Raw genomic sequence first — 24,371 nt, 5'->3', positions numbered from 1 at the left:
ATACACACTGACCTACCTGACACACACTGACCTACTTGACACACACTGACCTACCTATCTGACATACACTGACCTACCTATCTGACACACACTGACCTACTTGATACACTGACCTACCTGACATACACTGACCTACCTACCTGACACACACTGACCTACCTATCTGACCTACCTGACACACACTGGCCTACCTATCTGACCTACCTGACACACACTGACCTACCTATCTGACATACACTGACACACACTGACCTACCTATCTGACATACACTGACCCACACTGACCTACCTGATATGCACTGACCTACCTGCCCTTGCCCCCTTAAAGCCTAAGTTTATTTATTTAAAATTAGCCAAGGGCAGTCAAATCATCAATTGCAGCCACTGTGCACGTCAATTGCAACCACTGTGCCCCATCAATTGCAACCACTGTGCCCCATCAATTGCAACCACTGTGCCCCATCAATTGCAACCACTGTGCCCCGTGAAATGAAGCCACTGTGCCCGTCAAAAGAGAGAAGAGAGAGAATAAAGACAGAGAAGAAGAGAGAGAGAAGGAGAGAAGGGAGAAAGAGAGAAAGCGAGAGAGAGAAGGAGAGCAAGAAACACAGAGAGAGAGTGACACCTTTTTTTTTTAAATCTTCGTTCTGTCCCACTCCCAGCAACCATGGCCGTTATTCAGCGTGACTCTGGAGGTTGAGGGAGAATGAGGCGTTGCGTTCTCCTGACCCCTTTTTGCTTTCCTCAGGCCAGGCGGCATATCACTCCGCCTGTCAGTCAGTGCAGTGGGCGGCGCTGCAACGGCCAAATCACACAGGTAATTTGCGGCTGCCGCCGCTGCTATCTAAACCTATTTTCTCTCCCTTTCTCTTCACTGCAGGATAGGGTTGCCCCCTTTTCTTTAAGCCAAACCTGTACACTTTAGAGGTGCATGGCAAAAAATTTTGGAAAAAAAAGCTGCATGGGAAATATTAGCACAACACATTTTGGAATGGATTTACTCCTCTATTCATACATTATTATTATTATTATTATTATGTGTATGGCGACTGCACAGTATATGTTTAAATAAGATTGGAGTGTATTAATACTTTATCCTTTGCGGTTTCCACCATCATTCACAATTCTTTTTTCACATTTAAATTAATATACACTATAGGATTGTAAAGACCTGGGACACCTTTGGGTGCACTAAGGAGAGCAATAATGTCAGACGCTTTATTGGTGAGTGTTACCCCCCATAATACAGGGGTCAGTGTTACCCCCATATAATTTAGGGGCCCCCCATAGAGGACCCCCATTAGATCAGAGTCCCCTTATATCAGTGCTCCTCTTAGAGACCCAAAAAAAATGGAAAAAATGCAGCACAACCTCCCCCTATAATTATATTCATATGTGAAAAAATAGTTGTAAATTATTGTGGAAACCCCCAAGGATAATCCAAGTACTAATACACTCCAATCTTATTTAAACATATACCGTGCAATCTCCATACACATATAATAATGTATGAATAGAGGTGTAAACCTCCAATTCATTCCAAAATGTGCTAATATCCAATTTACTTTTTTGGATATTAGCAAAACACATTTTGGAATGGATTTACACCTCTATTCATACACTATTATATGTGTTTGGCGATTGCACAGTATATGTTTAAATAAGATTGGAGTGTATTAATACTTGGATTACCCTTGGGGGTTTCCACCATCATTCACAATTATTTGTTCACATTTAAATTAATTATTTTAAATCAATTATAATTATAGGGGGAGGTTGCACTGCATTTTAATTTATTTTTGCATAGTTTTTTTCGAGGAATTTTAGTTTTATTCTAGGTGTTTTTTATTTGTTTTTTTAGATCAGAGTCCCCTATATCTGATCCTCTTTAGAGACAAACCATCATTCTCTAAGGGGGGTGCTGATATAAGGGGACTGTAATATAATGGGTTTCTCTGAGGAGAGGGAGGAGTAGGTAATATAAGGACAAGCTGATCTAATGTGGGTGCTGATATAAGGAGAGTTTCCCTTATTTAGTAGAGGTCTCTAGGGAGGGGAGGTGGGGGTGCTGATCTAATGGCGGGTGCTGACTGCTGATCTAATGGGTCACCAGCAGTCAGCACCCCCTCTACATTAGCTCAGAGTCCCCTTATATCAGCACCCCCCTTAGATATCTCTAATAGATCAGTGACCCCTGCCCCTAAAGACCCCCATTAGACTGCCTTACCGAGAGCCGTTTAGAGTCAGGAAGTGTGGGAGCCGGAGTTTGGGGGCAGAGCGAAGCTGCTCTTCTGTAGTGCCATTTTCCTTTCTTCCATTGTGTGGGGGGGCTTGGGGAGAAGGCATAGTAGAGGCAGATGCTGCATCGCTGTGTCCACTGTGTAGGCAGGACACATTTGAACTGGTACACTCACTCACAGGGCTTCTGTTAGGAATCATGGGGCCTCCACCCCCTGAGGGGGGAAAAGAGGTGGGGGAGGGAGGTGAGAGAGGAGGCGGCAGGAGAGAGAGGGGATGCTGACACAGAGGAGGGTGGTGCTGACAGAGAGGGGGAGGGCTGACAAAGAGGGGGAGGGCTGACAGAGAGGGGGTGGGCTGACAGAGAGGGGGTGGGCTGACAGAGAGGGGGGCGCTGACAGAGAGGTGGGCTGACAGAGAGGGGGGTGGGCTGACAGAGAGGGGGGCACTGATAGAGAGGGTATGGGCTGACAGAGAGGGGGGGTGCTGACAGAGAGGGGGGTGCTGACGAGGGTGGGCTGACAGAGAGGGGGGTGCTGTCAGGGGTTTGGGCTGACAGAGAGGGGGGTGCTGACAGAGGGGTGGGCTGACAGAGAGGGGGTGCTGACAGAGGAGGGTGGTGACTGGGGGGGTGGGCTGACAGAGAGGGTATGAGCTGACAGAGAGGGGGGTGCTGACAGAGAGGGGGGGTGGGCTGACAGAGGGGGGGTGGGCTGACAGAGAGGGGGGGTGCTGACAGAGAGGGGGTGGGCTGACAGAGAGGGGGGTGCTGACAGAGAGGCGGGTGGGCTGACAGAGAGTGGGGTGCTGACAGGGGGGTGGGCTGACAGAGAGGGGGGTGCTGACAGGGGGGTGGGCTGACAGAGAGGGGGTGCTGACAGAGGGGGGTGGGCTGACAGAGAGGGGGTGCTGACAGAGGGGGGGAGTGGGCTGACAGAGGGGGGGTGGGCTGACAGAGAGGGGGGGTGCTGACAGAGAGGGGGTGGGCTGACAGAGAGGGGGTGGGCTGACAGAGAGGGGGGTGCTGACAGAGAGGCGGGTGGGCTGACAGAGAGTGGGGTGCTGACAGGGGGGTGGGCTGACAGAGAGGGGGGTGCTGACAGGGGGGTGGGCTGACAGAGAGGGGGTGCTGACAGAGGGGGGTGGGCTGACAGAGAGGGGGTGCTGACAGAGGGGGGTGGGCTGACAGAGAGGGGGTGCTGACAGGGGGGTGGGCTGACAGAGAAGGGGGTGCTGACAGAGAGGGGGGTGCTGACAGAGGGGGGTGCTGACTGGGGGGGTGGGCTGACAGAGAGGGTATGAGCTGACAGAGAGGGGGTGCTGACAGAGAGGGGGTGGGCTGACAATGAGGGGGGTGCTTACAGAGAGGGGGTGGGCTGACAGAGAGGGGGGTGCTGACAGGGGGGTGGGCTGACAGAGAGGGGGTGCTGACAGAGGGGGGTGGGCTGACAGAGAGGGGGGTGCTGACAGAGAGGGGGGTGCTGACAGAGAGGTGGGCTGACAGAGGGGGGTGGGCTGACAGAGGGGGGTGGGCTGACAGAGAGGGGGTGCTGACAGAGGGGGGTGCTGACTGGGGGGTGGGCTGACAGAGAGGGGGGGTGCTGACAGAGAGGGGGGTGGGCTGACAGAGAGGGGGTGGGCTGACAGAGAGGGGGGTGCTGATAGGGGGGTGGGCTGACAGAGAGGGGGTGCTGACAGAGGGGGGTGGGCTGACAGAGAGGGGGTGCTGACAGAGAGGGGGGTGCTGACAGTGGGGTGGGCTGACAGAGAGGGGGGTGCTGACAGAGAGGGGGGTGCTGACAGGGGGGTGGGCTGACAGAGAGGGGGTGCTGACAGAGGAGGGTGGTGACTGGGGGGGGTGGGCTGACAGAGAGGGTATGAGCTGACAGAGAGGGGGGTGCTGACAGAGAGGGGGGGTGGGCTGACAGAGGAGGGGTGGGCTGACAGAGAGGGGGGGTGCTGACAGAGAGGGGGTGGGCTGACAGAGAGGGGGCTGACAGAGAGGGGGGTGCTGACAGAGAGGCGGGTGGGCTGACAGAGAGGCGGGTGGGCTGACAGAGAGTGGGGTGCTGACAAGGGGGTGGGCTGACAGAGAGGGGGGTGCTGACAGGGGGGTGGGCTGACAGAGAGGGGGTGCTGACAGAGGGGGGTGGGCTGACAGAGAGGGGGTGCTGACAGAGGGGGGTGGGCTGACAGAGAGGGGGTGCTGACAGGGGGTGGGCTGACAGAGAAGGGGGTGCTGACAGAGAGGGGGGTGCTGACAGAGGGGGGTGCTGACTGGGGGGGGTGGGCTGACAGAGAGGGTATGAGCTGACAGAGAGGGGGGGTGCTGACAGAGAGGGGGTGGGCTGACAATGAGGGGGGTGCTTACAGAGAGGGGGGTGGGCTGACAGAGAGGGGGGTGCTGACAGGGGGGTGGGCTGACAGAGAGGGGGTGCTGACAGAGGGGGGTGGGCTGACAGAGAGGGGGTGCTGACAGAGAGGGGGGTGCTGACAGAGAGGTGGGCTGACAGAGGGGGGTGGGCTGACAGAGAGGGGGGTGCTGACAGAGAGGGGGTGCTGACAGAGAGGGGGTGCTGACAGAGGGGGGTGCTGACTGGGGGGTGGGCTGACAGAGAGGGGGGTGCTGACAGAGAGGGGGGGTGATGACAGAGAGGGGGGTGGGCTGACAGAGAGAGGGTGGGCTGACAGAGAGGGGGGTGCTGATAGGGGGGTGGGCTGACAGAGAGGGGGTGCTGACAGAGGGGGGTGGGCTGACAGAGAGGGGGTGCTGACAGAGAGGGGGGTGCTGACAGTGGGGTGGGCTGACAGAGAGGGGGGTGCTGACAGAGAGGGGGTGCTGACAGGGGGTGGGCTGACAGAGAGGGGGGTGGGCTGACAGAGGGGGGTTCTGACTGGGGGGGTGGGCTGACAGAGAGGGGGGTGCTGACAGGGGGTGGGCTGACAGAGAGGGGGGTGCTGACAGAGGGGGGTGCTGACTGGGGGGGTGGGCTGACAGAGAGGGTATGAGCTGACAGAGAGAGGGGGTTCTGACAGAGGGGGGTGGGCTGACAGAGAGGGGGTGCTGACAGAGAGGGGGTGGGCTGACAGAGAGGGTATGAGCTGACAGAGAGGGGGGTGGGCTGACAGAGAGGGGGGTGGGCTGACAGAGAGGGGGGTGCTGACAGGGGGGTGGGCTGACAGAGAGGGTGGGCTGACAGAGGAGGGTGGGCTGACAGAGAGGGGGTGCTGACAGAGAGGGGGGTGCTGACAGAGAGGGGGGTGCTGACTGGGGGGGTGGGCTGACAGAGAGGGTATGAGCTGACAGAGAGAGGGGGTGCTGACAGAGGGGGGTGGGCTGACAGAGAGGGGGTGGGCTGACAGAGAGGGGGTGCTGACAGAGGGGGTGGGCTGACAGAGGGGGGGTGCTGACAGAGAGGGGGTGCTGACAGAGAGGGGGGTGCTGACAGAGGGGTGGGCTGACAGAGAGGGGGTGCTGACAGAGGGGGGTGCTGACTGGGGGGTGGGCTGACGGAGAGGGTATGAGCTGACAGAGAGGGGGGGTGCTGACAGAGAGGGGGGGTGGGCTGACAGAGAGGGGGGTGCTGACAGGGGGGTGGGCTGACAGAGAGGGGGGTGCTGACAGGGGGGTGGGCTGACAGAGAGGGGGTGCTGACAGAGGGGGGTGGGCTGACAGAGAGGGGGTGCTGACAGGGGGGTAGGCTGACAGAGAGGGGGGTGCTGACAGAGAGGGGGGTGCTGACAGGGGGTGGGCTGACAGAGAGGGGGGTGGGCTGACAGAGGGGGGTGCTGACTGGGGGGGTGGGCTGACAGAGAGGGTATGAGCTGACAGAGAGAGGGGGTGCTGACAGAGGGGGGTGGGCTGACAGAGAGGGGGTGCTGACAGAGAGGGGGTGGGCTGACAGAGAGGGTATGAGCTGACAGAGAGGGGGGTGCTGACAGAGAGGGGCCGGGATGACAGACGGGGGTGGCTTACAGAGAGGGGCACGCTGACAGACTGGTGGAAGGGCAGATAACAGACCTCAGTAAAGAGGAGACACATTGCGCGCCAGGCAGGAAGGCGGGACTCCGGGCAGCCAAGATCACCCACAGTCCAGCCCAGCCCCGCCTCCACATGTAACCATTTACCACCTCCACCGGGCCAATCACAGACATGTCCGCCGCCTGCACGGCCAATCACAGAGCGCCCGCTGCCCAGCCCTTGTATGTGAGTGTAACACAGATGTCAGTGGGCACGGGAATCGGGATGCGCCGCTCTCGATCTGCCACTGGTCACAGGATAGCTGAGACATGTCTGTATGCAGCCGCTGCATAACTAAGCAGGGAAAAGAGGTGAGGGAGGTGGCGGTCCGATGGCTCAGTGCCTGCTCGTCTCTCCTCCACCTCCAATGCCGCCCGCCCGCAGCCGCGACCCGACCGCTAGTTTCTCCTCCACACCTGCCGCTGAGACTCGGGGCTATGGGCTCCACATTCGGGGCTCCAGCCTCGATAGCCACCCCCTGGCGACGCCTCTGATTAGACTTATCCCAACCCATCACTTCACCTATGTTTTAACACTTAAGTTTTAGTCTATCCCTAAAGTGAGCTCTTCACACATAAGGTCGAACCCTAACATTTAGCATTTTGCTCTGTTAAACCTAACTTTAACCCTAAAATATTAACCAAGATCTCTAATTTAAGACCCTAATGACGATAGGACATTCCGACAACAAAATCATGGATTTTTTTCCGACGGATGTTGGCTCAAACTTGTCTTGCATACACACGGTCAAGCAAATGTTGTCGGAAATTCCGATTGCCAAGAACGTGGTGATGTACAACACGTACAACGGCACTATAAAAAGGAAGTTTAATACCAAGTGCGCCACCCTTTGGGCTCCTTCTGCTAATCTCGTGTTTATCTTGTGTTAGTAGAAGTTTGGTGAGAGATGATTCGCGCTTTTCAGCCTCATGCTCTTCAGTTTGTGCTTGTGGGTTCGTATCTGTTTTTCAGTGCGTTCTTATCCGCTCGTTTCTGATTTTCAGCTTGCTCTTCTCAGGCCTTTCTGATTTTCAGTGGATTCTGTTAGTTCGTTCTGACCAGCTGACCGTTTTGAAGCCATGTTGTGGGTACATACTCATCGTAGAGTTCGTGCTGTGCAGGGGCTTGGTGTTGGGGTTCTTACTTTGACCCAAGCCCAGTCCATTAACAGGGCGAGGAGGAGTTCATGGACAAAGAATTGGTTGTTCTAGCGTGACCAATTCTCTCACATGCCTTTGTTGCGGGAGATCCAGGAGAATAATCCTGATGATTTCAGGAATTATCTCAGGATGACAGACCCCGTTTTTCACCGTCTGTTGGCTTTGCTGTCCCCTTATATTACGAAGCAGGACACCTGCATGCGGCAAGAGGCAGAGGCTCGTTGCCGCATTGTAGTACTTGGCGACGGGGAGAAGTCTGCAGGACATCAAGTTCTCAACAGGCATCTCCCCCCAGGCTCTGGGGATCATTATTCCAGAGACCTGTTCTGCCATCATTCAGGTCCTGCAGAAGGACTATCTTAAGGTATGTTTTCTCCTTTAACATCACATTCTATGTATTTAATGTTTGCTATTGTATTAATTTCATCATTCCCTAAATACCATGATTGTAATATGCTCTGAATGTCCTCTTTGTCCTCATGCATGCTGGAAGCTTTTAAAGTTCCTTTTTTGTCCTTCGTGCATATTTGGCTTCACTAACCTCCCCAACATGCAATCCTGGGCCCATACACACCTAGCCTAGTCACTTAACAATGTATTTTGTCGGCTCCATTGTAGTGCTTACCCTAAACACCCCCTGAAATGTGTCCAAATGTTATTTTTGTCCTTAAATTCAGGCAGAGTGCAAGAGGCTTTTTTTGGGGGGGCCAAAACTCATTTGGAAACCCCCCCCCCCCAACCGCTAAGTCAACCGATTACCAATCCTCTGCTGACTTTGCCAAACCCATACACACTATACCTACCTCTTTTGTGGTCATATTTATGGATGAATTCACCAAAGCATGTAGTGCAAGAGACTGCCTGAATACTTTAAAATGGTACTGTTTAAAGTTTTGTTCTGTTATCTTGATAGGTAATTGCAGAATGTAAAAATGTGCTTCAATTTGTACAGTGTGTATTCATATTTTTGTATTATGACACATCTTACCTGTCCAGTGGGCTGCCAATAGTGTAAGTAAGGAGGGGCTGGCCAAAGTAACACACATTATTTATGCATTCAGCTCTCAATGAAGTGGAGAGGGTTACCTGCCCAAAACATACCCCCCCTAAATTTTTTTCAATGGGCCATCAGAGGGTGTGAGGAATCTGATAAGTGTATCTTTTGTCTTTAAATACTCCTTAAAATAAATGTTATACTGATGTTGGCCAAGAATGTTTGTGTCTAATCTGCTTGCAATGTTATATTTAAAAGTACAATTTTTTTTTCTTGTTTGCGTCCACAGTGTCTTTTAAACCCACAGCAATGGCAGACTGTGGCATCCCAGTTTGCCCAGCGGTGGGAATTTAATAAATGCGGAGAGGCAATAGATGGGAAACACGTCCACATCGTCCCACCCCCCAACTCAGGGTCTTGCTATTATAACTATAAGGGGTTTAATAGTATTGTGTTGTTGGCGGTGGTGTTGGCGACATACAAGTTTTTGTATGTGGATATGGGGAAGAATGGCCGGATGTCAGATGGTGGAGTCATCACCCAGAGGGAGTTCCACAGACGGCTCCAGAATGGTGGCTTGGGCTTGCCACCTCCGGAAGACAATGTGGGTGGTCTTCTATTTGTGTTAGTCGCTGATGAAGCGTTTAGGCTTGGTGAACATCTGATGAGGCTGTTCCCCATGAGGACCCTCACCCCGGGCCAGAGGGTTTTTAACTACCGGCTGACCAGAGCCAGAAGAGTGGTGGAGAATGCTTTCGGAATAATGTCCAGCCAGTTCCACCTATTTTTGATACCAATCCACATGGCGGAATATAAACTGAACTATATTGTGCTTGCTTGCTGCATTCTACACAATTATCTACGCAAAAATGCTACAAACTATGTGGCCTCAGTTGGGCCTGAGGGCAGATTACCAACGAGTAATTTGAAGGCACTTGAAGCTGGCCATCCTGGCTTGCCCCCCTACCCAAAGCGCCCGCGAAGTGAGACAAAATTATCTTCAGTACTTTGCGGGTAGGGGGGCCATTGATATGCCAGCCAATGTGTGAAAAATGTTTTAAATACATTTTTATTATAAACAGAACTAATATTTCTGCTAAATGATTTACTGCTGTCTCCTAGGTTCTCCAATGGACTTTTCTTTTTGGCTATTTACTTCAATAGTGAAAACGTAATTTATTTGATACATGCGGTGATAATCTCTTCTTCAGCTAACTATTATTTTGTGGGTCTGCTACACACACATTGTTTTTGTTGTTAATGTATTTAATGCATTAATGATAAAAATAATCGTCCTTTTCAGCACCATGAATAAATTTATTTGAGTCCCTAAAATGGCCTGATTGGATCAAGTTTTAGAGCACTGTGGGGGTTATTTACTAAAGGCAAATCCATGAAACTGCACTGAAAGTGCATTGTAGCGCAAAGTGGATTTGCCTTTACAGTTACAGTGACAATGGGGGTTATTTACTAAAGGCAAATCCACTTTGCGCTACAATGCACTTTCAGTGCAGTTTCATGGATTTGCCTTTAGTAAATAACCCCCATTGTCACTGTAACTACACCAACTTACTCCAAAAACTGGTATTGAGCATTAAAAGAAGAAGCCACACATTGTTGAGTATAAAACATTTTACTTAAAGCACATTCACATGTGCGTTAGAAAAGGGTTTTTTAACAAACCAACATCTTTGGTGTATAACATTTTAAGGTTTGACAGTAGAAATATCCTTTTTTTGGTTTAACAGGCATGTTTAAAACCATTAATATACACAACTCAGGAACTTACAAAGTTTGAAAAATTGAAGGCAATATTCAACATTAGTATGTCAAAACTGTGTTGATCTTGCCATCAGCAGATGGGGTGATATCACCCCTGTAAAAGCCACATTTTGAAGGTGCACACAAATTGGGAGTCAAAATGTGGATTTCCCTCCTGATCCCATGCCTAATGTCAACATGTGCTAGCTCCCATCATGGGGGATCAATGGACGTGTTTCGGGGGTGCAACCCCTTCCTGCCTCTCATCTACTTGAGTTGCGAGGAAAGGGTTGCACCCACAAAACGCGTACATTGATATCCCGTGATGGCAGATAGCACATGTTGACACACTGTGTGCATCTTCAAAATTTGGCTTTCAAATTACTTATAAAATTTTAAAAAATTCTAAAATATAACGACAAACTAAAATAATATTTTTTGGGTGTTTTAGATTCTGCCTAAAACATCAATGATGTTGTTGAGTTTTTTTTCAACATCATTGATGTTTTCCTTTATCTTCTTTAATTCCCGATTGCACACCATTATCTCACCGATAAGGACTTGTGCACTTGCATTGGTGAAATGAGTTTCTTCTTCCACAACATCCACATCACCTAAAAATAAAAAAACACACCATGTATTATAAATATGCAGGCATACACCTATTACCTGAAGCTGTGGTCTCAGACACTGACATGTTGTGGTCACTATTTCAACCACTTCCTGAACCTCGGAATCCACATCCTCAGGTTGTGGTGTGGGGATTTCCCCTTTTTTAGGAGGTGTGGGGTTCCTGGTGTCCTCAGATGTCCTGAGTCTTTTCTCCCCTATGTGAATACAAAAAGGTATATTTAGCACACAGATATTTGAGGCAAAAAATATTAATATGAAACATTGCTTGGAAGTGTCGAACAATTGTCTGTTTTGGCCAAGTTCCAAGCTGAAGACATGATTTTTTCCCTTTCTTCAAGCTGGAATACTTACATTTTTTGGTAAAGTTTCCCACATGGAGACACCCCTAGTATCGACTCAGGCACCTGTGTGATACACCCTAAAAAGGGTGTTCTGGTATCCCACACTAGTGCTCCTGCGTCCAGATGTGTGAACAGCTGCTGAGTGTCCTCTCCTTACACTGAATCAAGTTTACATTTCATTCTAGTTACAAACACATCGAGACAGCAATGTAATACACTTCTTTTAATACAAATATGCCTGGACAAATGTAGTTAACCTGCATCTGTCCAAAACATCGTATTAGTGGGTGAACGAACGATGTTTACTACGAACGATTACTGTGTCCACTTGCCCTTTTAAACTGTACAACAGTAAAGAAAAGCACATGGAGCAGCACTAAAGTAATAATAATAGGAACACAGGAAAAATACTTACGTTTTTGCAGCACTTTCCTGATCCTTCTGTACTGATCGTGCTCCCTCAATTTCAGGTCTGAGCAGCATTTCCTCAATTGATCCTTGGATCGTCGTACCCCAAAATTCCTGTGCAGACTTCTCACAACTTTAGCCATGATCTTGGCCTTTCTCACATTTGGGTTTGGGTACAGTCCATACTTCCCATCATAGTCGGCCCTCTTCAAGATGTCCACCATCTCCACCATCTCTACAAAGGCCATATTTGAGGCCTTAAATCTCCTCCTGGATCAGGACATTTCTGGCTCCGGGCTTTCGTTGTCCTCCTCGTTGCTGCTATTATCATGCACCTGCTCTGTCTCCGCCATGTGCTCTCCCACTGCGCTGAAAGAGAAGGGGCGGGGAATATACTAGAAAGAAGGTCAGGGGCGGAGTTTCACGCATGCGCAGTGTATATAAAGCATAACACGTGTGCGTCATACATACGATCTGTGAGCGGAGGATGGAGTAGCGTAAGCGCTGATCGTGCTAACGTAGGTACAATTTTAACTTGGGGCATTAGTGGCCTATACTGCTTATAGATTGAGGCCTATATTGGGACAAGATTATGAGAGTTTAGCCTGACATTAGGGTTTGTCTTGTGTTGTGTCTTGCAGAGAATATGGATAAATTCAATGACCATGATTTCCTCCCCAACTTCATTGATAAATACAGAGAGCTGCCCTGTCTGTGGCAGGTGAAACACCCATTTTATAATAACAAAATAAAGAGGAAGGCAGCGCTGGATCAACTGTTGGAATTGGTGAAGCCAGTGATTCCCACAGCAGACCTCACCTATTTGAAGTGCAAAATTGGTGGCCTGAGGAGCACATATAGGGAGCGCAAGAAGGTCCAGAATTCCATGAGATCAGGAGCAGCAGCAGATAACATTTTTGTCCCCAGGCTCTGGTACTATGACAGACTGTGTTTTTGGTCAGACCAGACTGAAATCAGGCAATCACTCTCAACCCTTCCTTCCACACTTCCTTCCACTCTTCCTTCCACCTCAGCTGAGGCCTCCGAAGCCCAACCTGGGCCTTCCACCCAGGAAAAAGTGGAGGAGCCCAGCTTGAGCCAGGTATAGCATTGTTCAACATATTTCTTGACAAAAAATTAATGATGTTAACTAGATGTCTTTGATCACTAATTTCTGATTTAACAAAGTGGTTTACATATCAATAGACAGTAGAGGCCAAAAATGATTGGGACAAGAAAGAAAAATGCTTGGGTCAGAATGATAGTCTTTTCTATTTGTTAACATTCAATTTGCAACAGTCATGAGTCAATTGTGTGGGATTGATGACCAAAAAAATAAAACTATGTCCCATTTTCATACACAGGAAAGTCTCAGCCAGGAGGAGGCCATGGAAAGTGGCAGCCAGGAGGTGACGGGGGAAAGTGGCAGCCAGGAGGTGGCCGTGGAAAGTGGCAGCCAGGAGGTGGCCGTGCCCAGTAGCCTGACCAAAACGCAGGTTCCTCCCCTCCGCCTTCCAACAAAAAGGCCCAGGAAGGGGAGGATTGTGGAGGGGTCAGCGCTTGGTTTGATTCGGCAGGCTACTGTGGTCCTCACAACAACCCCCAGTGTTCAACAGACCTTTGCCTGTATGACGGCCAGTAAGATGCAGGAAATGGAGGTGGGCCAACACCTCATTAGTGAGGAGTTCATATTTCAGGTCCTAAATAAGGGGGATGGCCAAACTTACAAAAAAAAGTCATGTATGTGAGTTGCAATATACAAGTACATATTTGGGGGGCACATCCTACAATGCGTTTAAATTCTAGATGGTGCTGCTATAAGACCTACAAACAGTACAAAATATTTTACAGTGCACAAATACAAGAATGACATTTCCTGCAAGGCTAGTTAAAAACACCTGAACATATTCAAAAAATATGGGGGTTTGGTCACACTATATGGTCATATAGTGCTAAGCCCACTTACTGCGACAAAGTACCCGGAATTACTGGGTCCTACTCTAGTAATAGAATGGAAGATCCTTTGTCTCAACCATGGGAGCTAAACTCCTCTATGTGGGAGAACTGAAGGGGATACATCCTATACACTGGTGGCCACTAAATAAGCATTGTAGGGTGTGCCCCCCAAATATGTACTTGTATATTGGAATAGACCCTGACCAGGTTTTTTTGGGCTGGAGCACCCCTCCCCCTCCTCATTACCTCTTATTTAGTGGCCACCAGTGTATAGGATGTATCCCTTTCAGTTCTCCCACATAGAGGAGTTTAGCTCCCATGGTTGAGACAAAGGATCTTCCATTCTATTACTAGAGTAGGACCCACTAATTCGGGGTACTTTGTCGCAGTAAGTGGGCTTAGCACTATATGACCATATAGTGTGACCAAACCCTCCGTATTTTTTGAATATGTTCAGGTGTTTTTAACTAGCCTTGCAGGAAATGTCATTCTTGTATGTGTGCGCTGTAAAATATTTTGTACTGTTTGTAGGTCTTATAGCAGCACCATCTTGAATTTAAACGCATTGTAGGGCGTGCCCCCCAAATATGTACTTGTATATTGGAATAGACCCTGACCAGTTTTTTTTGGGCTGGAGCACCCCTCCCCCTCCTCATTACCTCTTATTTAGTGGCCACCAGTGTATAGGATGTATCCCCTTCAGTTCTCCCACATAGAGGAGTTTAGCTCCCATGGTTGAGACAAAGGATCTTCCATTCTATTACTAGAGTAGGACCCACTAATTCGGGGTACTTTGTCGCAGTAAGTGGGCTTAGCACTATATGACCATATAGTGTGACCAAACCCCCGTATTTTTTGAATATGTTCAGGTGTTTTTAACTAGCCTTGCAGGAAATGTCATTCTTGTATGTGTGCGCTGTAATATATTTTGTAATGTATGTGAGTTGGACCATACTCCTCCTCCACCTCCTGCCACGACTCCAACACCACAGCCACAGCCTGGAAGGAAGCGTGGAAGGAAGACAATAGAGTGATGGCCTGGGTTCGGTCTGGTCTGGCAAAAGACGCAGGCTGTTGTAACTCCTCAGGCTACCAATTTTGCCTGTCAAATAATTGATGTCTGCCCTAGGGTACAAAGGCTTCGCCAATTTCAACAGCTTATCCAGCGTCGCTTTCCTCTTTATTTTGTTATGACCCCTAATAAATTTCTATTTTTTTTTTTTTGGCTATGTGTTTTACTTCAAAAAGGACAGTTTGTTTGTGAGTAGGCAGGTACATTTCAAAAATACAATATGAAATTAACAAAGGACTCCAACACCAACCAACCTCTTTGTGGTTAAAAAATACAAGACAATAATGGTGTTGTGGTAACTTGAAACACAAAACGACAAAAAATATTATGGAGATCACTAGAAAAAAAAAATAAAAAAATTCAGGAGATCTTGTTAAAAAAAGTAGATCACTATAAAAAAAATTATAAACATTATTCTGGAGATATGGCAAAAAAATAAAAAAAAAGATTATTCAGGAGATCACGAGAAATAATAAAGAAATCAGTTTGTCAGAACTGTGTGTAAATATCAGCAGCAAAACTACTTCATTATTCTAGCATTATAAAGAAGAGGATGCGCTGCATTGAAAGATTAAAAACTTTGCAGCGTGATGAATGTGCTATCTCCATTACGAACGCTAGTTTTACCAGACCGAGCACTTCCGTCTCGTACTTGATTCAGAGCATGCGTGGAATTTTGTGCGTCGGAATTGTGTACACACGCTTGGAATTTCCGACAACAAGTTTTTTTGTCGGAAAATTTGGGAACCAGCTCTCAAACATTTATTGTCGGAAATTCCGACAGCAAATGTCCGATGAAGCATACACACGGTCGGAATTTCTGACAACAAGCTCACATCGAACATTTGTTGTCGGAAATTCCGATCATGTATACGCAGCATAACACTTGCCTAATGTAACATTTAATGTAACACTTAGCATACCAAAACAAATTCCTTTACCTATTTATTCACCTTGCCCTGTGTCAGAAGCACGTACACAGAATTGGCATACTTCTCTCCAGTGAAAGATACCAGCCATGTTGTCTGTGACAATAATGTATGGTTCAAGTAGTTGCACCCTTCTTACTCTACATTGTAATACCCCATCATGAATTGGCTTCCTCGTTGCAGAGTGGGAGGCTGCTTGGGTGGCATGAACACTTCCTATTGGCTAGTGGAAGGGTTCTTTCAGGGTCTAGAAAACTGCAGTGACCTGATGATGTCAAAAAAAGACATCTGGTCATTGACAGGCACAAACAGTAGTGCTGGATCACCAGTCACCAGAAGAGGTGCCAACAAGGATATGAGACTGTAACCCGAGTGAGTTAAAAACTGCTTTTACAGCATTTTTTTCACACACATAACTGAAACATGGGAGCAAAGGGGTATGTGCAATTAATCACATAAGTAAGCTACAAAATTTGCTTGTAGATGGCCTTTAAAGTGCTGAACCCTTAAAGTTGTCACATAAGCTAATATTTTTATACTGATGTTTTTGTTTATTATATTGTCATTCCTTATTTACTTTTCTTCCCCCTTTCTATTTCTTCTTTGATTTTCTGCTCATTCATTGGACTACCCAGAGAATGTAAGTACATCTAAGACAGGATAAATTATAACCATATTCTTACATGGTCCTTTGGTCTTAAAGTGTATATCGGAGCACAACTAAAAAATATAATATCTCAGCACATTTGTGCAATACATGCACATTTTCCTTGCGTTTTTGTGTTATCGTTCTAAAAATGCAGCAAGTACAATAAATATGCATATTGAGTTGCCAGAAATCCAGTTTTTAGCCCTGCCCAGTTCTCTCCTGCTGGACTCCAAAACACCTCCTCCTCATCTCCATACCATAGGTGGGAGGTATCCTGTAGTTCAACAAGGGGAAACTCATGATGATAAAACTGTTTAGGATTTTATTGCAACAGAGGTAGTATTGTCAACCTGAATGGGAAGTTACTGAATTTCTGGCAACTAAGCAGGAGGTTTTTTTTGCTTTCATTGATGTTAAATGTGCATGTATTGCAGATATGTATTTAATTTTTTTTTTAATGTGGCCAGGCAAAAACGTGAAAATCATTTGTTAATCATCTTTATGTTGTTACAATTCCAAAAAAAAGGTATTCAGATGAATATTGTAATATTATTGTGAAATGCTGCACATATTATTATTTAATAAATAGATAGTTGCATGTTCGTAACTATATACATTACTTACAAGTTCATTTTTGTTATTGATCCCTTTAGACAGATACAGAGGAGGTCTCACAAGCAGATAACCTTTCAATGGATCCGCAGCTAGAACGGCAAGTTGAAACAATCCGTAACTTGGTGGATTCCTATATGGCTATTATAAACAAATCCATTAGAGATCTGATACCAAAGACACTGATGCACCTGATGATTAATAGTGTAAGTGATATGTTGGAGAGATACTGCATTGTGGTCTGAACCTAATTTCCCAACAATAAAGCTTATGCTTTATGTCAATCAGACATAGAGTACAGCAATAATATCTTTGACTTTGATAAACTGGTATAAGGAGAATGTGATGGCTGACTCGTTTTTAAAGATGAAGGCTTCAGGGCTATCATCTTGTTTCTAGCAATCTAGTGGGTCACTAGGGTCCCACAGGTCCAGAACTTGCTCTGTTGTACGTTACATAGTCATGACTACTGCACTTTATAGGCTATGTTGTACTTTACATACTCCTGAATGTACTGCTTTATTAGCTTCCCCATTGCATTGCATAAAATTGACCAAGGTGTTTATTGTCTTAGTTGCTGGTTGCTGTATAGTCCACAACTATTTTAATGACGTTCTTCTTTAAATTAAGCCTAGTACACATTATTAGAAAAGCAGATGAAAATATCCGTATTCAGAATGATCGTTCAATTTTTTGTTCGTAAGTATACTACTTTCAAGAGCCGATGTCAGCTATTCAGATGAAATTTTCCGAAGGGACATTTTTTCTTGTTAGTTACCAAAAATGAACTATTTTAATTTAATTAGCACAGTATTGTCCTTTGTCCACGAACAAGACTGTGCATGATCTGAAACAAAGTACTACCCAGAAGATGGCAGCGAAAATAGTTTTCTTAAACACGAAAGAATTATCCTATGCAGGATAATAAAAGATTTTTCTAAGGTATAACCTGAAATTTCTGTGATAAGTGAATAGCAGTATACAGTATATTGAACTACAAATAAACAGTTATGATTAATCGTTGTTATTATTATTATTTTTAATAATAATAATAATAACACTATTTTTGATTTTATTCAATATCATTATTATTGTTATTGTTACTATGACATCACTACCGATTCTACTCTGGAATGTAGCTACGGGCATGGGAAGTTTTCGTACCATTAGCATTCTCGTTTTCAACATTGTGTGAACATTCGAGAGAAAAAAAAAAATGATTGTTCGTCCGATTTTCTAATAATGTGTACTAGGCTTTAGGCTCAGACAAAGGGGGAGACTTACTAAAATGGAAGTACACAGAATCTGGTGCAGCGGTGCATGGTAGCCAATCAGCTACTAACTTCTGTCTGTTCAATTAAGCTTTGACAATTAAACTTGGAAGCTGATTGGTTTCTGTGCAGTGCTGCACCAGATTTTACATGCTTCCGTTTTAGTAAATCTTCGCCACAGTGTTAGCTTTCTGTCTATATTATTTTTGCAGAATGTAATGAAAAAGTTTCATTTTATAAAAATAATCTTTTGTGCTAAGGTTTATGTGTGTCTGTGAGATTCACTTGTTGCACAATAATTAAAATGACACTAAACTGGTCTGGTTAAAACAAAACTAAATCCTATTCAGATATGTATTCTTTACCCAAAAAATACATTCTATTGCTTTCAGTCTCCACTGACTCTAAAGGATGGCTCTGGTCATTCTCCATGGTCCCACTGTATGTAAGAACAGCCATCCTCTCTTGCTCACTCCTGAAACTTACTTGTAAATATGGATTTGTAGTGTGCACAGAGCAGTGCACATGGCCACAACTAATGTGCACTGCTCGTTCCAGTTGAAAGGTGAATAAGAATATTGTTTATTGTCAGTTTACAGAATATTTTGTGGGTTCAAGGACTGTGGCATATATGTGCAGAGTATACTGCAAGTAGGCTCAGACTCCACCATTAACCATAGACTGACAGGAACAGCACAGCCAGAGCACCTAATGGTGATACTATTGTCCACAAGCAGGAATGGTGCAATCCTAGTGTATCCTAGCAGGTTTCTCCAAGTGGTCATCTGAGTTCACTGCTTAAGACTAGGAGCTCTTGGGACAGGCTCCTGATCATATGCCCATGGCTTCCAATACCATCTATACGCTGATGACTCACAAATCTGTCTGTCTGCTCCTCACCTCACTCATTCAGTCTTCTCTCCCATTACTAACTTGCTAACTGACATATCAGCATGGATGTCTCACCACTTCCTTAAACTAAATCTCTCTAAAACCAAGCTGGTAATATTCCCCCCTGCCCGTGCCCCCCTCCATGTCTTTTTCTTCAAAATCAATAATGCAACCATCAATCCCTCCCCTCATGCCAGGGTACTAGGTGTAATCCTAGACTCTGACCTGTCCTTTCAGCCCCAAATCCAATTGCTGTCGAAAGCTTGTAGACTTCACCTCCATAACATCTCTAAAATATGCCCCTTTTTAACAAATGAAACCACCAAGCTCCTCATTCACTCCCTTGTTATCTCTCATCTTGACTATTGCAACTCACTTATTGACCTACCTCTCCATAGACTATCCTATCATGAATGCTTCTGGCAGACTTATCCACCTTACCAACCACTCAGTGTCTGCCACCCCTCTCGACCAATCCCTACACTGGCTCTCAATCGCCCATCAAATTCAATTCAAAATACTAACCACAACATACAAAGCCATTCACAACCCTGAGCTACATCACCAATCTTGTCTCCAAATATCACCCAAACCGTTCTCTACGCTCCTCTCAAGACCTCCTACTCTCAAGCTACCTTGTCTCCTCCACCCATGCTTGTCTCCAGGATTTCTCCAGAGCCTTTCCCATCCTCTGGAACTCGCTACCATAACCTGTCAGGCTATCTCCTACTCTAGTGAAATCAAAAGGAAACTGCGCTGGCCCAAAAATAAAAATGTATAAACAATATAACGGGTAGCAGCTAACACACAGACAAACCAAGTCACAACAGATATATATAAAATAAGTGCAGCGCTAAACCATAACCGAAAAACATATAAATACCAAAAAATAATACAAGTGAACTGTGCGTAGTGTAATAACTGACAATAAGGTGGATCAGCACATATAATATAGTAACTAATAATGAAGTGAGTCAACACAGAAGCCACTGAAGTAAGTATAAATGTCTATAATGTCATATGCTAAACTCTGTAACCAGAGTCCAAGAATAAAGATGAAAGCAGTCTTCTCAGACAGTGGGAGTGCTTAAACACAGGATGTTGGCTTGAAACTGAACTGCACGGCAACCACAGGTAATGCGTCATAAACATCTAAGGTTGGACACTCTTACCGGATGTTGTGGGACATATCTGCCATATAGCAGTACGTCTGTCAGAGCCTGTGGAGGTAGCCTCCTGTGAAATCCAACAAGTTATCCCTTCGGTCCCGATCTCGGATAGGCAGGGTTTGTCCCTTGGGTCACGGTCACCGATAGCCAGGATGGTCACAGATGTCGACTGTCCCCTCACTCACACATTCTCCAGCTCCAGGCGGGTTCAAGAGGTCAGAGGCAATCGAATAATAGATGAGATCATGGAGAAAAAAGAAAAAAGGGGCTCCACATGGCGTAGGTCAAAAAGTAAAAGGATTTTATTGGATAAAAAACCTTACAAGATAAAAAAGTGATCACTGGATAAAATAATAGCAACGTGGGAAGCAAACACCCTACGCGTTTCGACTAAGAAGCCTTCAACTTCATGCCCCAGTATGTTTGTATGTTTCTTGCCTGAGCTTTGTGCCAGTTCGCTTGTTCTCAGTCCTGTCGAGCCTGCATTTCTTATTCCAGCCCTCACCTGCTATTCCACCCACCATTCTGCCCCCTTGCCTGACCCTGGCTTGCCATACTTACCCCGGCTTGTTCCCATGGGATTATTGTACCTAGGTAGCACACATGCACACTGTTATGTTTTGCTATATGCATGTGCTGTGTATGTGCTGTGTGTTGTACTTTCGCTAAATTGTGTTGTCGTGGTTTCTCCTTTGTGTAGCTCACATATCATATATACATTTAAAAAAAGAGAAAGAATGTTGGGACTTTATATGAGGCCATGACAAACCGTGCATTGGTCTCCATCCCTATTGTTTCAGATAAAAATAGGGGAGGGGGAAAATTGGGAAAATTGGGACTTTATATGATACACATCACTTGGGTAGAATGAATCAATCAATTAAATAATTAGAATGTTTATTGTTAGCCATAATTGGGCACTGTATACCGGTAACATTAATAGTAATTGACCAACATGTACAATACAGAATAAAGAAGGACATGATTAGTACATCATATATTAATCCAAGTAATATAGTAGACATTATTGCACACATTAAATAATGAACCAGCAACATCCCCAATATATGAAAAAACATCGTAAAAGATATAAAATTATATTAATGGTTATAAGATTGATTCAAACAGTTAAACCCATAGTAAACCCATGATTGCTGTGGCATAGCATCAAAAATACATGCTCGACGCGTTTCGTGGGTTGTTTCCACTCATCAGGAGCAGCTATACGTTGGAGGTATCTATAATAAAATAACAAATCTTTCATCAATGGTAATTGATCAAAGAATAGGAAGAAGGGGAACATAGAAACTATGGTCCGATCATTCTTACCTATGAGTAGCTAATATAGAATATGGGTAGTAATGATATTGATGGTACACCGGAGGTACTAGGAGGCAAGAGACAACCCCCCGGGAGCTGAGGTGATGGCTGTGCAGGCGGCAATGGGGCCAAGAGAGTGGAGAAATGATGCCATCATATGAGGTAAATCGCCCTTCAACAGATATGTAGTGGTAGGTATGGGCCCTGTAGGGCTTCTGTATCGATAAATAAATAAGGGAGAAGTATTAGCATAGAAAGGGGGGGGCATAGCAGTGGTTAGAGGGAATAGATGTGAAGAAAAAGTATGAGTGTGAGGTGATAGGAAATACCAAGATTGGATATAAAGAGAGAATAGTGAAAATAAAAGATGTATAGAAAAGCAATAACAGTGATAGTAAGGAATGGGTGTGCGGGAAATATTAGTGTGAAGGAAAGTCCCCAGATTAAATAATCAAAAAATTATGAAACTGAGGAGTAAGGGTGTGAAAGGAGCCCGTCCGCCGGCAGAGCCCCACCAACGTCACGTGGCGTGCTAGGAGAGAGGGGATGGCCATGTCAGAGCGACCAGCGCTCTTAAATGGGCGTCTAACCTCCCTCGTGGTGCACGCAGATGGAGAACACGTCTGTCCGCTGCGTCAAAGGTGACGTCACGCGCAAGACGTGTGGGCGTGGCGTCGACGCACAGCGCATGCGCATCCGCAACCCCAGTGACCATGACGGTCGGATTGGGGGCTGGGGGTGACCGCGGTGTGCGTCGTAGCTCCCGGGGCCGATTGCAGCAGCCCCCATAGGGTGACCTCACAGAGTAACTAACAAGAAGTGAATTCCAGTATAGCAAGTGCCCTATCGCTGGCACTTGATACTAGTCAACAGGAAAATCATGGAAATAGCAACATAGACAAGTGTGTGTATCCATCCCTATTGTATTTGAAAAAAGAGAAAGAATGTTGGGACTTTATATGAGGCCATGACAAACCGTGCATTGGTCTCCATCCCTATTGTTTGAGATAAAAATAGAGGAGGGGGAAAATTGGGACTTTATATGATACACATCACTTGGGTAGAATGAATCAATCAATTAAATAATTAGAATGTTTATTGTTAGCCATAATTGGGCACTGTATACCGGTAACATTAATAGTAGTATCATAATAGTAGTAATAATAGTATCATATAAAGTCCCAATTTTCCCCCAATTTTCCCCCTCCCCTATTTTTATATATACATTTAAGTCATGCCCAAAATTCAACTCAATGTAGCCACATCCAATTTTTGTTGTGTTGAACCACGCATACCGCACCTTTCTGTCGCAAGTTCTAATGTTCAGAGGTATGTGATTCACTAAGTACAGAAGGCAGAATTAGAAGCATGGCCCTAGAGCTTAAAAACAAGTCAGCATTGGCAACTCCCATATTTCTATCTTGAAAGTTTTTCTTTAACCTCTTCAATGACTGGTGACAGTATAAAAAAAGAAAACTAATTATATATAGTTTTTCATTTTTTATTACATTTTTCTCTTTTTTTTTACAATATTCTTTTACATACAGTGACCAAAGAAATGCAGTTTTACTACAGTAACACTGTACTACTTTGGAGAAGTTAATCAGGATTTTTTTTTTTTTCACACACTATGATTGCTTATAACTGCATTTTACAGTTATAAGCAACCATTTTTTTCTGAAAGAAAATTACTCATTCAGTGTTTACTATTGTGATCAGCTGTGATTGGCCACATCTAATCATATCGTACAGATGGGCTGTGATTGGCCCTGTCTGTACCATGTGATGACTGTGACCAATCACAGAGCTCTCCACAATAGTACACAATGAAAGGCATGTAACAAAGCCTTTCATTGTGTACAACTGTCATGTGATGTGCTGTAATTGGCCACATTGATCACATGGTACCGGCAGAGGGCCGGTACAGTGATCTGTCATCGGCCGTGTCCGGTGGACACAGCGGGTGACAGATCGAGCTGGCGCGATCCTGGGAGAACATCATATCACAACATAGAATTTGCATCCAAATGACAGAAGAGACTACTATCCAGTACTGCTCCCTAAACCGCAAAGTAATTTAGTAATAAAGTTATAACATTGGGAAAAGGTTAATAACATTAAAATAATGTTTAAGTGTAATAATTAATTTTATCATTTAATTACTAATAATTGACTTTGCGGTTTAGGGAGCAGTACTGGATGGTAATCTCTTCTGTCATTTGGTTGCAAATTCTATATTGGCAATTAAATATTACGTCTCTGGGATAGTAGTATTATTTTCGTGTTAGTGAATGTGTGACACACCGCTTAGATCCACCACACTAAACATACATTTTTGCTCTTGTTGCTATGTATCTATGGTACTTGTTTTCTATATCAAGCCCAGATTGACGCTAATCCCCAGGAAATAGTTTCCATAGCAATATTAAAGCTGAGAAAAATCCCTGAACTTCCTCTTTGCTCCTGCTGGCCTTTAGGTAGCTCCCACAAGAGGGTCAGGGAGACTGGCTGCATCTTATCAAATGCTTCCCTCTGTAGATTACGATACAGGAATCTCTTCCATGGGAAGACTTGCAGGGAGCTTTTAAAGGATATTCTAACAAGGCAGAGTTTCTTACTCTTATCTTTTTTTACTGTTTTCAGAGCAAAATGCATGCTTGTTTGCATGTTTTTAATAACCCCTAAAGTCTTACAGGAAACAGCCATGATAATCTGTGTGACCTCACTAGTATAACATTGGTTCATTAAAAAACAATTGCCACCATAATAAACTTTACAGTCCCATAGGGTTATACAGTTACAACCAAAAATGTAAATGTATTTTATTGGAATTTTTTGTGATAGACCAACACAAAGTGGCACATAATTGTGAAGTGGAAGGAAAATAATAATTTTTTAAAAATTTTTTTACAAATAAATATCTGAATAGTGTGGCATGCATATTCA

The 24,371-nt window shown here is 45.4% G+C and overlaps 1 protein-coding gene across 1 annotated transcript in view; it reads left to right on the top strand.

Moving 5' to 3' along the window:
• Positions 1–24,371, top strand: part of DNM3 (dynamin 3) — a 572,551-nt gene that overhangs the window by 400,253 nt on the left and 147,927 nt on the right. Inside the window, exon 19 of the mRNA XM_073593228.1 lies at positions 16,816–16,980. Coding sequence (XP_073449329.1) covers positions 16,816–16,980 — 165 coding nt within the window. The remainder of the gene's footprint in view (positions 1–16,815; positions 16,981–24,371) is intronic.

The sequence above is a fragment of the Aquarana catesbeiana genome, linkage group LG07 (assembly GCF_042186555.1).
Source record: "Aquarana catesbeiana isolate 2022-GZ linkage group LG07, ASM4218655v1, whole genome shotgun sequence".
In the NCBI taxonomy this organism is placed as follows: Eukaryota; Metazoa; Chordata; class Amphibia; order Anura; family Ranidae; genus Aquarana; species Aquarana catesbeiana.
Note: the sequence above shows the minus strand (reverse complement) of the source record. Positions and strands in the feature narration are given on the sequence as shown.